Source organism: Diadema antillarum, unplaced genomic scaffold (genome assembly GCF_040938485.1).
Source record: "Diadema antillarum isolate AM-2024a unplaced genomic scaffold, OU_Dant_1.0 seq00000525_RagTag, whole genome shotgun sequence".
NCBI lineage: Eukaryota > Metazoa > Echinodermata > Echinoidea > Diadematoida > Diadematidae > Diadema > Diadema antillarum.
The window spans coordinates 286,884-304,585 of record NW_027271477.1 but is presented as its reverse complement, the minus strand read 5'-3'; the positions used below and the strand labels follow the sequence as shown (position 1 = coordinate 304,585).

General features: G+C 36.7%; 1 protein-coding gene across 1 annotated transcript; it reads right to left on the bottom strand.

Moving 5' to 3' along the window:
• Positions 1 to 3,931: 3,931 nt before the first annotated feature.
• LOC139734401 (glutathione hydrolase 1 proenzyme-like) lies at positions 3,932 to 17,368 on the bottom strand. Its single transcript, XM_071645189.1, has 9 exons — positions 17,220 to 17,368; positions 14,039 to 14,231; positions 13,219 to 13,379; positions 12,089 to 12,235; positions 11,281 to 11,417; positions 8,611 to 8,798; positions 5,913 to 6,153; positions 5,144 to 5,257; positions 3,932 to 4,418 (listed from the first exon to the last, which is right to left on the bottom strand). Exons 1-9 carry the CDS (start codon positions 17,254 to 17,256, stop codon positions 4,272 to 4,274), a joined length of 1,365 nt encoding a protein of 454 aa, XP_071501290.1. The 5' UTR covers positions 17,257 to 17,368; the 3' UTR covers positions 3,932 to 4,271.
• Positions 17,369 to 17,702: the final 334 nt, after the last annotated feature.

Here is a 17,702-nt window from a genome sequence, read left to right as displayed (position 1 = left end):
TATATACAGTAGTTGATTTCAATCATAAGTCTATGACAGCCTGTGTGTTAAGGAAATTTAAAATCGATTAATCTTTTGATGAAAACGGGGCCCTGGCTAGTGACAGGCTGGCAAATGAACAAAAGGTGGTCAAATGACTGGGGTTCTTCCAATATTTCCAGTTTTGTAAACACACCGAGTTTGGGTCTGTTCAGGATCTACAGTTTGCAACATTTTAAAAATCATTTGAAAGGTTGCTGCAACAAACATACATTAAAGAAAACATGACTGCTAATTAAAATAAACTTTGGTTGTAAATCTAACATTTGTTTTTGTGATACTTTTAATCTACTATGTACTGCATTTATTTTAGGACTAAACTTTTTTTTTAATATCATACCAAGACTGGAGTGAAGACCAGCTGACTAGAGACACAAGGGAGATAACGCACAGGATTCTTCATACAGTCAGCTTTCATTACCAGGTACATCAAACTGAAATTATCAAATTCACTTTTAAAAGCTCTAGTCACTGGAGTGTACACAGGCAATATCATCCATCCATCAAAACACATATTTGTCTCTTAATTAATACATCATTTAATTGGAATGCAATTCATTTTAGTCAAACATTTTGTATCAATATCTAGCACACACAATGTACAGAACAGATACATGACTGGAGTTGAGCAAGACTGGTTGGGACTGCAAAATCAGGAATTCTCATTCCCTTGTGGATATAATGACATGTCAGGTAGGAGTTTGGAAACAAACAGAGAATGAAGCACTTGTGTAACCAGCTTAACTTTCAAATATCTCCTGTTTGTGTACCTGAGTTGGATATCACGTCTTCCTTTCAATTCATTTCACTGGTAGGTTCAGATAGAACTCATAATATCAGATCATGCATATTGCTTCTGCTATATTTCAAAAGTTCTTTTAAAAATAATGTTCAGATATCAAAACAATTTTGTCACGTAAACCCCTGTGTACTAGCCATGTGTCCTGACTCCTGTCAGGACAATAAATTGTATAGTGACATGAATTATGGCTCATCACATAATACTCACTTTGCAAGCCTTACAGTCTAAGTTATAATGTCTTGAAATTGATCAAGAATATTACAGAATGAAAAACATGTAACGGAATCTTTTGAATATGGTAATCAAACACGAGTTACTCACATCAATGGTAAAAACTCTAGTGGAATGTCTATCTACATGATACAAGTGTTCATTGATAAAAATGCAGTTGAAAGGACTTGAAATAAGACTAGCATGTGAGAGGTATTACCTAAAATTCACACTTCGTGACATCCATACTTTGTACATTACACACACTTTTTACAGAATGACATAAAAAAAAGAAACTTTTCACAAGAAAGATCTACACCATGCCCCTAAAAACCTGGCTGACACATCCTCACATGTATGGATGATTATTATTCCTGAACTTTCACCAGATTCAGATGAAAATAAAAATCTTATTCAGGTCGTTATGTATTTTGATACAGAAGTGACAAGACATGGTACATTTCTGCTTGTATGATTTTGCTTGAACAAGAATGCTGCCTAGGCTACATTCTAATCTCACTTCAGATTACTGTACCTGCATACATCACGAGGGACAAAAAGCTATCATGTGTGGAGCTGTTCTCTTGAGTGTGACAGTACGAGATAGAGTATAACAATCTTCTGTTAACATCACAATGAGATAGGACAAGGATTTCTATGGTATCTGACAATAGACAAACAAATCCCGATCTATCCTGTAATCTCATTTTCTGGGAAGATTTCATAGACTGCTCAATAAAGGTATAACAATGATTACTCTTCAGTCCTGTTTGGGATATTATTTCACTGATATTAGTAATAACGAATGCATCCTGAGCAAACATGCAATTACATAAATCTGCAATGTAGAATCACATTTCATGCCTAGTGAATTGGGAAGTAAAAACATATTTAAATGCATTACACATGTATCTTGGCTTCACTGGTTCCTTCCTCTATATAGTCTGAAATAAATTGCTCAGCCATACAGACTGTAGACAGATGTTTGAATATGTGTTCCGTACTCATCTAGTGCCAAATTTCATGGTGGATCAGTTACTACTCTGAGTAAAGTCAAGTAAATCTTCCTTCTGCATAACAGATTTGGCTTCTTTTATAACACCGGTATAGCAATGTAAAATATCACATTTTTTCGTTCACATTATCAGTTTAAAAACTGTTAAAAACTTGGGTTTTTTTTCTTCAAATGAACTATAGAACAGTATGCAATTACAATTGCATTGGACTTGAGTTGTTTTATATATCTACATGTATGTTGGTTGAAACTTGCTGAGGTAAGGACCTCTCAGAACAATGACAGGATAACTTCAGGAGAGCGCAATTGCATAATGTAAGCTACCAACCACAAATACAGGCACAATTTAGACAACATACGTTCTGCCTACATGATCAAATACACATACATTGTATTACATGACATACGGTGAATTTTTTCCTACAAATAAATATATGCTAAGTAGAACAAGAGCCATCAGCTATGAGAATTAAGCAGGAAATTGACTGCCTATTATATCATTAGAAATTAGCATAAAGGTTATTTGTTAAAAACTGTTGATTGCACAATAGTGAATATCAATAGATTTAGAAGTTATTCATTATTTGTCAAAAAACAAGTAAGAGACAGCAACTGACTAAATTTCTCAAGCACTGCTGTGATTTTCTGCATTACATGAATCAACTATGGCTGCACAATGGATAATTTTTGTCGTTGCCAAAACGACTTTCATGTTTCCTTGGTGAGAAAGTTGTGCACAAGAAATCACATCTCCTGTTCCAAAACCAGGTAAGGGGAGGAAGTTTGGCCATTCTTGTGCCAAAGATTTTATGCTCTATTCTTATCAGCAGATACTATGATGAGCTGCATACATTCTGATAACCAAAGACACACTAAAAATGACAGAGTTAAACACCTTCAAAAAGCACTTCCTGAATACTACCACATGAAAAAAAGAGAATCACAAATTAGTGTAGAAACATTATCTCTTGGGATGGTAAATGCCCAGATTAAGAAACAGCCTACTCCTTCATGCTTGCCTTCTTATAGCAGCATTAAAAAAATCCAAAGAGTGATGAATGGACTCAACTGTATTTGTGATTACTTGTGGCCTTTTTCCCATTTTTTTTTCTTGCATAAATTATATAAAGCTCAGGGGCGGATACAAGCACACATTCTTGCAACAATAGTAGATAAATATTTCCTGAATACTTTTTGCATAAGAGAGTATAAAACTTTTGATATCGAGTATGATACAGTGCCATTACACTGTACAATGATTGCTGCATACACTTCCTTCACTATCAAACATCACATTCTTTTCACATTTTACCATAAGCAATCTTCCTAAGTACCATCTTGATTTCACATTTTCAGATCATGATCATTTCCTTTTACAAGTAAACAATATAACAGTGAAAGATGAGTTACATATTTTGAAAAATCTCTGATCAATTGAGTAAAACAATTTGCACTTATACAATTGATTTCTTGATCTTTTATTTCTCACATATAGATTGTATATAGCTTATAAGAGGGTTAGGTACGTAACTGCACATAACTTGAAATACAATATTCCACTAAAGTATGTATATGAAGGTACATGAGTTTAACATGATGGGCATTATTTGCTGTCTGTAAGCAATTTGCACTTTATATCTTCTTCCAGGACATGAAGATGTAAGTCACAAGTTCTCAAGAAAGAGATCACTTTGCAAAGTATCTGTGAGTTTAATTTTTTATCACTTCCATTCAACCGACAATATATACATACACACAACTAGACAGAATGGAGTGAGTTGTATACATAATTCAGCATTCCATCAAATGGAGATGTATATCATGGAATGAAAGAGAGTCATTAGTATACGTACATGGCACTACAGTATACAGAAAGTTCACACAAACATTATTTGTGCATTCAAACATGATGATGATCTCAGCCAAAAGGCAGAGAAAAGAGGAAACATTCTACATTCCTCACAGCAAACTCTCTCGCAATACCACCTGGAAATCATGTATATAGTTCTCTATATTATGTTACACATTATAAGTTTTGATAAAGATGATTTGTCTGAGAAATACATGATGAGATATTCACTGTATTGTGAGCATTTTGTTACTGAAATATTCATCATGTGTATTTCCTCATCACCTCCTTCACCACTGGAAAGAAGTGATGATCAATGACCAGCAGACAATGTTTCAAAGAGCAATCCTCAGGTCTCAGAATCCAGCAGGTCTTCCTCCCTTACGGCTGTCACAGTGAGCCTCCAGCCAGTCATCTTCCAGTCGTTTGATAGCTTGGACGACAGCAAAGCTGGATGACTCCTGAGCCACGTGACGCTTCTCCTCTAAACCTTCCACTACATCCTACAAGTGACAAGATCAACATGGCATTCTCTCAATCAGTGGGATGTAAGACCAGGATAATAAAGTCTCTTTACAACAAGCAAGTTGGGACCAAATATTAACCTCGTTTATTCATACTAAACAACTTTGCAAAATCAGTATAAACAATTTAAACTTAATACATAGATGTATGCAATTGAGTCTATATGTACAATAAGAACTGATAAATTTCTGTTTTGTGTAAAGATCATGATTTTTTTTCTTCACATTTCATAGATGACTTATACATCATTACAGTTCATATCTCATTATACCTATTCCAGTATTTTAAGTGGCATATTAAGTGGAATCCTGTGGAGGAAAATTTGGGCTTTAAGTTCTTAATATAGCAAATATATTACTGAGTGAGTTTGCCCTGCTCTACACATTCTCCACTAACCCCTAAAATGGCTTCCCCTTCTCTCCTTTATATCAAACCAGGTGAAGCTAAATCCCCAAGCGAGCTTAATCTACCCTGTCTCCCTTATGATTCATTTTTACTCCATAAAATCATTCTCTCTCTCCCATCTTCCCCAAAACTGTATTCTGTCAGTAAAGCAAGTTAATTGACATATTACCTCAATGTCACTTTTGCCATAGCCTTCCCTCTACACAGCATACATACCCTCCCTTCAATTAATCATCCTACAACACAGTTTACACACCTAAACATAAATGGTTGATTCACTGAGACAATGCATACTCACACTCGGAAATGCGGGCTCATAATTGAAGTACTGTGGAACGAGTTGGTGGTGGACCCTTCTCCTCTCTACAGCATCAACCAGAGAAGACTCAAACCAAAGCGTCTCCACGGATACCTGTGATAATAGACCGGTGAGGTCATAATGACTTCATATGATATCTGAGTTCACATACAAATGAACCAAATGCTAGAATCCAATTTTGTCTGTACATGCCTATTCAAGATTTAATTCATAAAGATGTAACCCATTAAGACTATTTCATGCAACTGTCAGTATATAATATTACATCCACATTGTAAACAGAGAAAGAAAAAATTGTATATGCTGTTATCAAGCAATGGCGCGTTTAAATCGTAATGTTTTGTATTGAGTGTTTCATGCATTTTCAATGCAATTAGTGAATGGCATTAGACTTAGAGGTCAATACTTTCACATTGAATTAAACACCTCTAAGCATTATTAAACTTAACTTGTTTAGCCATCTAAAGATGGCCGCTTTTACCACTGCACAAACAACTGTCAATGTATCACTATTCCACAATTTCAGTCAATATTGAGAAAAAAAATTACAGCAATTATCAAAGTTTACCCTTTTGCACATTAGCGATATTTCCCACAAAAGTAAGCTTATTAAAGACATGAGGGATGTCCTATACACCCCCAGAATATAAGGCGAGTCATTTGTTATAGGTTATTTTCTTAAAACAGTTTGATCAATACAATTGTCATACACTGGGGTACGGCTTACATTATTTTGTTTGTCACCTACCAAACTTGTTGCCGTGGTGATTCTTGTACCTCCCGATGCTCCAGCGACAAAGCGCACATCGCCATTATCATCAACCATGATTACTGGAGTCATGGAAGACATAGGGCGCTTTCCAGGCACTATGAAATTCGTCTCGGAAGGTGGTACACCATAGTTATTGGGTTCTCCCGGCTTCGAGAAGTCATCCATTTCATTGTTGAAGATAATACCCGTTACGTTCCCTCGGACTTTTGATCCAAAACTAGAAAAGGTGCAGAGAAATATGAACATATCTTTTTTAGGTAATTTGATGTAATACATATATTACAGATGCTTAAAGGTTATCTGTTACCACACAATGGAAGTGTATTCCTCAGGTTGTCAAAAGCTATTAGGATGTATACACTAATGTACTTGAGTTGAATCATCCAGATTTGGATTCAGCACCCTAGAAATATATGGTAAAACCATCAATGTATTTTCAATTTCTTCACCATTCACACAGAAATATTAATCGTGGAATTTCCATTTTTGGTGGCCATTTTGGATATCTCAAAACTCTCTGGGATGCTAGAGTAGACTCACCCAGATTTTGACTTAGTCCCTTCGAAATAGGGTAAAACCATCAATTTATTTTTAATTTCTTCACCATTCACACATAAATATTTGAAGTGGAATTTCCATTTTCAGTGACCATTTTGGATATCTCAAAACTCTCTGGGACGCAAGACAAGGTTCAGCCCCCGGCACCGAGACTACCGGGTGTTAAAATGTGGGAATGAAAAACTCACTCTAGAGGTGTTTAAAGAACAAGTCCACCTTCATATACATAAGGATTGAGAGAATGCAGCAATATTAGTAGAACACATCAGTGAAAGTTTGAGGAAAATTGGATAATCCATTCAAAAGCTTCGAATATTTTAAGTATCTGCGCAGTCACTGCTGGAAGAGAAGACTACTACAGTGTATGATGTCACATGCGTACAACTATATAAGGAAAATAAAAAGAGAATTTCACAAAACTTTACTTTTTGAATAAAGTGCACAGTTCTTTGACTTGCTACTGACGTATGTTGAGGGTAATATTATTCCCCCTGCCTTCTGAAAGAGAGAAATCGTGTGTTCTTTTGTTATGCGAGAAAAATGGAAAAATGTTGAATTTTCTTTATTCTTTCTTAATATTGTTGTACTCATGTGACATCACAAGCTATAGCAGTCTTTTCATCCAGCCGTGACTGAGCAGAAACTTCAAAAATTCATAACTTTTTAACGGATTGTCCGATTTTGCTCAAACTCTCACTGATGTGTTCTACTAATATTGCTGCATTTACTCAACCCACATGTCTATGAAGGTGAACTTGTCCTTTAAAGGTGAGAGAGGTAAACTCACTAGGTGTTAAAGGTGAGAGAGGCAAACTCACTACGTATTAAAAAGGTTGGAGAGGTAAACTCACTAGGTGTTAAAAGGAGAGAAGTAAACTCACTAGGTGTTAAAAGGTAGGAGAGGTACACTGACTATGTGTGAAAAGGTAGGAGAAGTAAACTCACTAAGTGTTAAAAGGTGAGAGAGGTAAACTCACTAGGTGCTAAAAGTGAGAGAGGTAAACTCACTAGGTGTTAAAAGGAGAGAGGTAAACTCACTAGGTGTTAGAAGGAGAGAGGTAAACTCACTAGGTGTTACAAGGTAGGAGAGGTAAACTCACTAGGTGTTAAAAGGAAGGAGAAGTAAACTCACTATGTGTTAAAAGGTGGGAGAGCTAAACTCACTAGGTGCTAAAAGTGAGAGAGGTAAACTCACTAGGTATTAAAAGGTAGAAGTAAACTTACCTGGTGTCAAACGGTGAGAGAGGTAAACTTACTATGTGTTAAAAAGGTGGGAGATGTAAACTCACTAGGTGTTAAAAGGTAGGAGAGGTAAACTCACTAGGTGTTGGAAGAAGTAAACTCACTTGGTGTTAAAAGGTGGGAGAGGTAAACTCACTATGTGTGAAAAATTTGGAGAAGTAAACTCACCAAGTGTTAAAAGGTGAGAGAGGTAAACTCATTAGGTATTAAAAAGGTAGGAGAGGTAAACTCACTAGGTGTTAAAAGGAGGAAGAGATAAACTTACTATGTGTAAAAAGGTAGGAGAAGTAAAGTCAATTGGTGTTAAAACGTGAGAGAGGTAAACTCACTATGTGTTAAAAAGGTGGGAGAGGTAAACTCACTAATTGTTAAAAGAAGGGAGAGGTACTAGTAAACTTACTAGGTGTTAAAAGGTAGGAGATGTACACTCACCAAGTGTTAAAAGTCAGGAGAGGTAAACTCACTAGGTGTTAAAAGGAAGGAGAGGTAAACTCACTAGGTGTTAAAAGGTAGGAGAGATAAACTCACTTGGTGTTAAAAGGTGGGAGAGGGAAACTCACTAGGTGTTAAAAGGAGAGAGAGGTAAACTAACTAGGTGTTAAAAGGTAGGAGAAGTACACTAACTTGGTGTTAAAAGATGGGAGAGGTAACTGTGTAAGAAAAGGTAGGAGAAGTATACTCACTAAGTGTTAAAAGATGGGAGAGCTAAACTCACTAGGTGTTAAAGGTGAGAGAGGCAAACTCACTAGGTATTAAAAAGGTAGGAGAGGTAAACTCACTAGGTGTTAAAAGGAAGGAGTGTAAACTCACTAGGTGTTAAAAGGTAGGAAAGGTACACTCACTAGGTGTTAAAAGTCAGGAGAGGTAAACTCACTATGTGTTTATGGTACTTGTGACTGAGGCAGCATTGCCTTCCTGGTCTACAATGGAAATGTGCGCTGTTCCCCCATCGTTGACAATCTCAAACTCAGGGTCATAGTATGTGTAGTTGTATGTCCTGTCATCGTTGATTCTAGCTCTCAGACCATCTGCATACGTTTGAGATGTCATATTTGCCACCAACTACAGATTCAATAGCACAAAAAACAAAATCAAATAAGTTGCATGATTTGTTGAGAATGAAATAGAAAGTACATCTGGAAATGGTTATCTCTATTCGATGCATGCTAATCTGATGCTACTTTGCATTTACAGATCAAAATACAGAGATACAGGAAGTTTTTGAAAGAGGTGCTTGTATCAGCATAGAACACACAAGAATGATTCACTATCACTTCAATCCAACACAATATTTGACACATGGGATGTTTCCACATTAGCACAGCTCTAGAAGTCAGTTACAGTGAGGTTTATCTTGGTACAGATGTAAGAACAATATTGGCATATTAGTAGAGTAGCATGAAGGAATAAGATTTATCAGTCATCACATGAAGTGAGATAAAATGGAAAGGATTTACCAAGCTAGGGCCGCAAGATCTGCTGGCCTTCGTCTGGCAGAGTAGACTGAGCACTGCAGTGAATGTGTATCTATAGCGCTAGCGAAGAAAACATTCTACTTGAAGGTTCGCCATTGTTCCGCTTCGCTGGAGCGGAGACTGCGCTATGATTGGCCGATGCGGAAGCTAGTATTCAGTCAGTCATAGACTTTCCCATCCAAGGGTTTGGCTAGATACTGTTCTAGATCACGTGTTCGAGGCCATGGCAGTAATGAGGTAGAGGGTGATGCAGACACAGAAGGAAAGAGTATGTGAACAAAATGGAGTCGACAATCGATGCGGCATGGTGACAGCCACTGAATTCAGGCCGAGAGGGCTGCCTTTCCGTATGGCCGCAGATGACAGGTAGGGAATTTCTGGCAGGAACGTCAATGATTGGCTAAATCTACTACATCAACCAATGATAGCACAGTCTTTGTTCCAGCGAAGCAAAACAATGGCGTACCTCTGAGTACAATGTTTTTCTTCTCTAGCACTTACAAATACACTTGTACACGTTCACTGCAGCACTCAGTCTACTTTGCCAGAGGAAGCGTTCTGTTTTACTTCGCTTTGTGTGAGAAGCGATTAACCTTATTCCTTCACCAACTACCATGATGATGAACATCTTCTGTACTAGTGTAGTAGCTTGTTTGGACTTAATGATCAAAACCTGATGTCTCTAAGTAAATGCAAAATCCAAATGCACAATTGTTAGCACAGTGCAAAGATCAAGTGGAGATATCTAGTCCCTGCCAATAACCTTGGTATGAGTTCAAACAGTATAAAACTACCGTTATCTCCGTTCTCTTTATGAGTGTTGTTCAATTTGAAGTGTGTTGACATAGATTATGGTTCCAGAGAGTGAAAACTTGTGTGATGGTAAAGTTAGATACCTTACAAAGTTATAACTGACTTATTCTACTCATACACCACACTTCAATGAAGAGGAGTAGACATATTTACTCTAGACATATTTCAAGTAATTAGCTTTCCTTGTTGAGATTACATTCTCAAAATGTTATCACTATAAAACATTGAATATGATAGCCTTACCTTTGCCAAACAAAAATGACATTTCTCCCTTCTATACAAATGTTTCTGTGCTATTCCCCACACTCAAACATTTTTCCTTTCTAGCATAAGTTTGGAAAGCCTATGTTCACCTTCTTCGTCAATAATCATGTCAATTATTAGTATTCCTCTTTTCAACAGTCCACATACATTTTGCACACAGTAGTTAGCTTTCAGACATAATCTGAAAGATTACGAAATGAAGACTGCTTGATACTGAGAAAAAAGTCACACACGCGGTACTCCATTACCAGCCAGCCATTTGGTAAACAAGAAACAGAAATATCATCTCATTGGAATGTGCAAAAAGAGGTAACATGATTATTGACATAAAAAGTACTAGTACTTGATAAGGGTCAATACACCAATGTTTGGAAGCCAAAAGGGAACCAATTAATTTGACTTGGTGTGATACATATATTGACATCTATTTTGTTTTCTTTAATAGGGAAAAGTGATGTTGGGGCTTATTTACAAACATTTCACAGCAAATTTCTAGTTGACTACAAAAGTGATATTTATTATTTGTCAAGGAATCTCTAAATGTAAATGCCTTAAACTCCCCAGTATAACATTTCACTCTTAGAAACATCAGTATTAAGTGTTATATAAGTGTTATTCATTATCATTTTCATTCACAGATCTCAAGATTCCTATCATTATGTCTCCTCACACATGAGTGATAAAGAAACAGCAGTCTGGTCCTAAGTTCACCTCTCTTTCTACAGTCACACAGACGAATGATCATCAAGCACTGATCAAGCAGACATCTATTCTCACTACTTAACACACAACCTGAGCCTGATTAATCACCTCTCTACAACCATATGGTTGATATTCAAAAGATGAATTGCTGACTACAAACACTACAAGCAGCTTTTAGCTCTGACATCTAGGAGTCAGTATAACTTGAGTTTGTGATCTTACCACACTCAACTACAGCTTATTTCATCTACCAGTTAGTACTTCATTCAATGGTGTCAAGAGTACATTACCTCTGTGACATCGACAAAACTTTCGTCTCCAAGGGCGCTTCTCTTGGCATAGGCAAACTTAAAGGCCTCAATGATGCGGTGGTACGTGAGAACTTTGTCATTGTCGGATCTAATACTGGCAGCAGTAAAATCATACCCTGTAAAACGGACACAGAAGTCGCAATCAATTGGAAATATATTACAAACGGATAACACAGTGAGAATGATAGCAAATAATACTGACTGGAATCATATGGCCAGAATAAACTTTAAGTATAGATTGAGTGGATTGCTATTACTCCGCCTACACTTGTTCTGAATTTAATACTTAACATTTGGACTACTAGTCGGGTCAGTAGTATAGGTCTGCCAACATTCCCACATCCAAATCAGGGAGATTCCACACAGCAATCAGGAAGATATCTGTGTGTTACATGCATTTCAATGGGCAAAAATAATCCCCAAATCAGGGAGATTTTAATATTCTCTTATTCAGACATGAACAGATTTTGACATTTTCAGGGAGACTCCTGCAGAATCAGGGAGACTTGGCAGCTCTGCTAGTACTAAATATCGGGCCTGACATTAGATGCCCTGCTATGGATTATTAAGATGTTTTAAATGAAAGCAGAAAAATAAATAGAGACTCATCAATGAAAGATGGACATTTAAAACAGATAATAGCATATGGCGTCGGCTATATTGTTAAACAAAGAAATCAAGATATTAATAGTGGAAACAGCCATTTAAAGATAAAGATGGACACAATCATTTAAATCGCTATGAAGCAATCTATTTCTTTGTTTCTTCTCAGGCACACTTCTCTTACCTTCAAGGATGTTGAGTATTAAGGCATAGACAGCTCCACTGCATGGTGGCCTGCCAGAGTACACAGTCATATCATTGATTCGGAAGCTCAGTGGTGTTCTCTTTTCTACACTGTAAGCCGCCAGATCTTCAACTGTGATTATACCACCTGACCAGAAACAACAAACATACTCTTTGCAATAACATCTTATTTTTCTGTGCCTTATATCTAAAGTTTGTTTGTTTCAGAAATTCATCAAGCACAAATACATTTTGGATTATTCTTTTATTAACCAAAACTAATAATACTGTACAAATATACAATATGTTAATATTTGAAGCATCGGACTAATTTTTGGAAACCACCAGCGAGAATATTATGTAAAACTTTATTATTTGCTTTATATGAGACTCAAATCACAGGACAGGTAAAAGTACACACAAAAGGCAAGACATACATCATCCGGAATTGAGTACATTTCTTTTTCCAATCCCATCACTGTCGTGTCATTTTTCAATAAAATAATTGTACTAAAAATAAATTTTCCAAAAAGTTCCAATTATTATATGAACTGTTAGTTTTTATGTTTTATGTTCAATTTCTCATACAATGAAGAAAACATAGGACTTCCATTATAACAAAGTCCTTGGGACTGGTACTTTTCTTTCGTGGAATCACATTTTCTTTGCTCATTTTTCTGCTAATAAAGAAATTTCATTACAAACAATAAAAAAAACATAGAGCAGGTAACGCTCGGGTCAGAATTTTTACTTCATTGTAACCGGAATTTTGTCATATGTTTGTTACAACGGGAGTGCACTGTATGTGAGTTATTGTACATTAAAGCTTTTATTACTTAATATTTGAATGATTACATACATCGTAGTTCAGTGGCCATTTCTAGGGACACAATCACATTACAGAAATTGTTGAGGTTTAAGATGAAAGACGTGGCAAGATGATGAGATATCAACAAGCACATTTCATGACAGAATCAGAAAAAACAAAACATGTTTGTTTGAAGTAATAATTGAAAAGATTGTTTCCACCTCACCTAGAGATGCATATTTCCACAAAGCAGCTTGGATTATGACTACAGAATGCTACCCAATCAGAGTCAAGGGGAGTTCCCATCAACCGCAGTGACTCACCTCTATTCTGAACCTCAGCTGCAATGCTTTCAGCTATCGACCCATTGTAGAATTCACTCGCTCCGTTAACCGCAATCTGGCGAAGTGTGTTGGCTAACTTCCTTCGGTACATAGTATCTCCTGCTGTAAGAAGTCTTCCATTGCTATCAGTAAAGATCTCTCTGCCATAGATAAACAAAGCATGCCAAATGGTGAGACTGCACCATGACACAGCACTGACGTCTACTAACCCTTACTGACTCAACCCATTGAGGACGGACTGATTTTGCTACAACATGCATTTCTCATAGACACCTTCCCGAGTATACTCTGTACTCGTTCACAACATAATGAGCCTTCTAGAATAAAAATGAATTGATATGCAGCATCACCACATGTGGTGAATCTTATTGCCAACCTGATTTTAAATCACAGATTTTTACCATTATAATTAAGGTAGCTTTGCAGAAGAAATAAACCACAGCAACTGATGATTCTCTTTATTAACCTTAATCATCAAAGGTATGCTGTGTTCAGCAGATAACATGGCCTTACATACAACTAGCAGTCCAGTTCAATATCTAACAATTGTTTGAGAAGAAAAATGTATGTACTGCAATGATATGATAATTGGCTTTTAGATTTATTTCTGGTATGTAAATTACATCAATCATCACCAGTAGCAGTCATCATGGCTGTCTTTAGAAGGTGTTTAGATGAGTCTTATTTTACCATTTATATGAAGCGTTTTATTTGTCATGTTTCGCAATTATGATTATGAATCCTATGTCAGCAGCACTCTATTCCCAAACACTCACAATATGATATTAAGATATAATACCTGAGACTCTCATCTGCCAGTATTCTCTCTGACTGTGAGTTGATGGCATTTCCAAGAGCAGTGCTAATAATCAGACCATTCTCTGCTAGCTGGATGGATGGTTCAAACAGCCGTCTCCATGGCAACCTGCCAAACATCTGGTGGGCTTCCCAGTAGCCATTGATCTCTCCAGGCACCCCAATAGCCAGGCCACCTGGGCAGGGCACAAAAAAGACCAAAAAAAAAAAAAAAAAATAATAATAATAATAAATCTGAATATGACATGAGAAAGGTACCGATGTGGGTGAAGTTCCATTCAGAGAATCAATGGAATGGTACCAGCGCTCACAAACACATACAACACATACTAATAGGTTTCACATCAGAAGAGACTTTTCTCCCTTGGGCTGGGACTGGGTTCATGGTTAGAACACATCAATATGGAGCTGGTGGACATAGTGTCACAAACATAAAGTCATATACACCCAAATTAATTGACTCCAACAATGCACTTCATTACAGGAATGCAGGGAACTGGTAAGATTCACACATCATAACCCTTACTGTAAAGCACGATATATTCGCAGCATGAAATTATTGCCAATTGGAGCCGACCGCCTTTTTGACAGCATGACATTTTCGCGAATTGTCACTGGCACTAGTTAATGCATATAGAGTAGGTAAGAATTTTCATGTGCATTTTAATTTCGCGAATCTTGGCGAAATTCGTGAAATTAAACTGCACGAGAACATTTCTCATTTTACAGTAACTGCAGAATGTCAGGGGATGTGTGCTGAGGGAATGAATCTCATAGCTGAAGATAACAACATCAGGCCAGGGTAGCTGATCAATATGAATTCTGGGTGAGATCCTCATATTTTGTCTCATCAGTTGACCAGTATATCTCTGTAAAATTGAAAACATAGTTTTGAAAAACCAAACAAATAATAAGCATACAGTGAATAATTTGATTTCTCTGAACAGAGAATCTAAATACTAAAGGTTAACTTCCCTCAAGGTTAGAAGTGGAAGCCAAGGTGAAGGAGGTCTCAAATATTGAGAATGCGTTGCCCTTTGGAGCCGTTCAACTTAAAAATGATTTATCAGAGTGGGACAGTGTGGGGATAGTATGTGAGAATGTTAGTAGCACCACAATAAATACCTCAAAAGAAAAACAGAAGAAGACGTGGGGGGTGGGGGAGTCATCTGATACGCATAGTATCCTTTAGAGATCTAATTAATCAGACAATCAAAATTATTACATGAAGAGCCTGAACAACAAAATATCACACTACTACTGCCAGTGTAGTGTGAAGCCCTGTTTTTGTTTTTATGTTGTTGGCGTTGTTACTGGTAATGCAATGTAATGATGTGAAGTCCAACTATAGTGCCACAAATGTTAGAGGCCAAAAGTCCAAAGGTATCAAACATCTCATAAAAATATGTTTGCTAAAATTTCATCACTATGAATATTAGTGGCAATATTTGTTTCTTACCAGGGGGTGTTTCATAAAGCTGTTCGTAAAGTTACGAACCACTTACGAGCAACTGGTGATCAGTTCTGATGTGCTATACTTATCAGAATTTCCATAATTCAGCACAAGAACTGATTACCAGTCACTCGTAAGTCGTTCATAACTTTACAAACAGCTTTATAAAACACTCCCTGGTAATTCATGAAGAAAATTCGACCTGCAAGCTTGATGTACTCTAACCTTTGAATCTCACTTTAATCTTCTGCTCCATCAAGAAATATTGCTTTCTCATCACTACTACTTTATTGACTCCATAAACAGGTTATATCATTCTGTATTGTAAGCAAGATATGACAGACTTTGTTTTCTGCTAAACCTTCTAAATATCATGAAACAGGGTGAGGAAAAATGATGAACCACTACATAATGGTGGTAGGGATGTGGGAAATTATCTCGACACTCTTTGCATGAGTTACTTTTTAGCTTTCTTGTGTGTGTGCATGTTTGTTTGTGCGTGTTTCTTTTCTTTCATGACATGTCTGAATGATTTACAATCGGCCTTACATTAGAGTCTGTGAATATGATCTCTAAATATGTTTGTAACACTATTCTCACAAAATAGTTGTCCATTATGTGACCTTGCATCACAAAACAAACAAAAAGTCGCCAGACATGGATTTTTAGTTAAGAGTAGATTCTGAAAGAGCAGACTCTAAGCTTCAAAATGATGTATAACTCAATTCAAATGGACTCTCCTAACCTATCTAAATATTGGAAAGAAAGGACACACTCTGGAAAAGGTGAAGTGAGAAAACAGGCTCTGAAGTACAGGGTGTATTCAAGCGCCTAATCTTTACCAAGCTATGCCAGCTGTTGGATGAATGGAGCAAAAAACATGATGTTGACCACCGGAGCGACGACAATGAAAGGATGATCAGATTAAGCTGAAATTTAGCATGCTTTATTAGCACATTCTGTACATGATTGATGCCAACTTTCAATGCAGTAGCATCATTCTTTCCAAAGTTATTGGAGTTGAAAGTGAAGTGTATGGACAGGGTTTTTGAGAAACGGGAAGAGGGTTCTATGAGAAACAACTAATCACACTATTCCACCAAAAAGTGTTTGAGAAAAACTGCTGAAAGCACAAGTTCCTGTTTGTTTTATGATCCCAAACTTTAATATGATATAGAGAAAGACTTGTTCTTTCAGAAAATAAGAAAAACTAAAGATTGGTTAGGTTGACTCATTTCACCTATTTTCAGTCCTCACTCAAAATCACTGTGTGCGACTTTTTGTTCGTTTTGTGATGCACGGTCACATATTGACCTGTCATGCCATCATACTTTGTGGCATAGCTCAGATATCATTCTTATTTGAAACAAACCTTAGGCTTGAAAAGAAAATCAGATAACAAAAACAAATTATCAAGGTATAATTTCCCCTCCTCATTAACTTTATCATTTTTTTTTTCATATGTTATACTATATGGCTGTTTAATTTTGATGAAATGATATTGCAATATTACAGTTTTCAATTGAAATAAGATTGCACATGAGGAATATTCTGTTTCAAGGGGAAAAATGAAGTAAAAATTCTTGCTTCAAATAGCAAGAATTAGACTCTTGTAAAATGACAGATTGTTTTCTGTTCTGATTCACATCACAGAGGCTCCTTTCAACAGTCTAAGGTAGAATTAAAATGAACAAACAAACAAACTCCCTACCTACTGTTGAGGCGTCTTCTGATTTGTTGACATACATATCTTGGTAAGCTGCAAGCGGCGCCTTCTCACGGGAATCCCAAAAGTGTGCAGTCCCCTCCTGCTTATCATAGTAGAGAGTGAAGCTTCCTCCACCGATGCCGGTACTGTGAGCATTGTACAGTCCCACACATAGCAAACCAGCGATGGCTGCATCTATTGCACCACCTCCATCAGTAAGAACATCTCTGTTATAATGATAGACAGGAGAAAATATGGACAGTTGTTGGACAGGGATGATAACACATAATTTGTCAAAGAGCTACAATGTATCAACTGTTGTCAATGCCCATCACTGACCACAAAACCCTTAAATAAAATACAGATTGTATATGGACAGTTTGTGTTTCTTTTAAATCTTCAGCAAGTTTTTGAATATTTACTCATCAACTGGTTCACCAAAGTTTGAAGGGGAATTCATTAGTATGCCGACTTGGATGATTTGAC

Excerpts from the sequence above, each read along its gene's own strand:
- LOC139734401 (XM_071645189.1), bottom strand. The coding sequence starts at position 17,256 with ATGTATGTCAACAAATCAGAAGACGCCTCAACAGTAG. Across the intron at positions 12,236-13,218 it reads AGCTGAGGTTCAGAATAGAG|GTGGTATAATCACAGTTGAA; the intron begins GTGAGTCACTGC and ends GTTTCTGGTCAG. Across the intron at positions 11,418-12,088 it reads AATACTCAACATCCTTGAAG|GGTATGATTTTACTGCTGCC; the intron begins GTAAGAGAAGTG and ends TCCGTTTTACAG.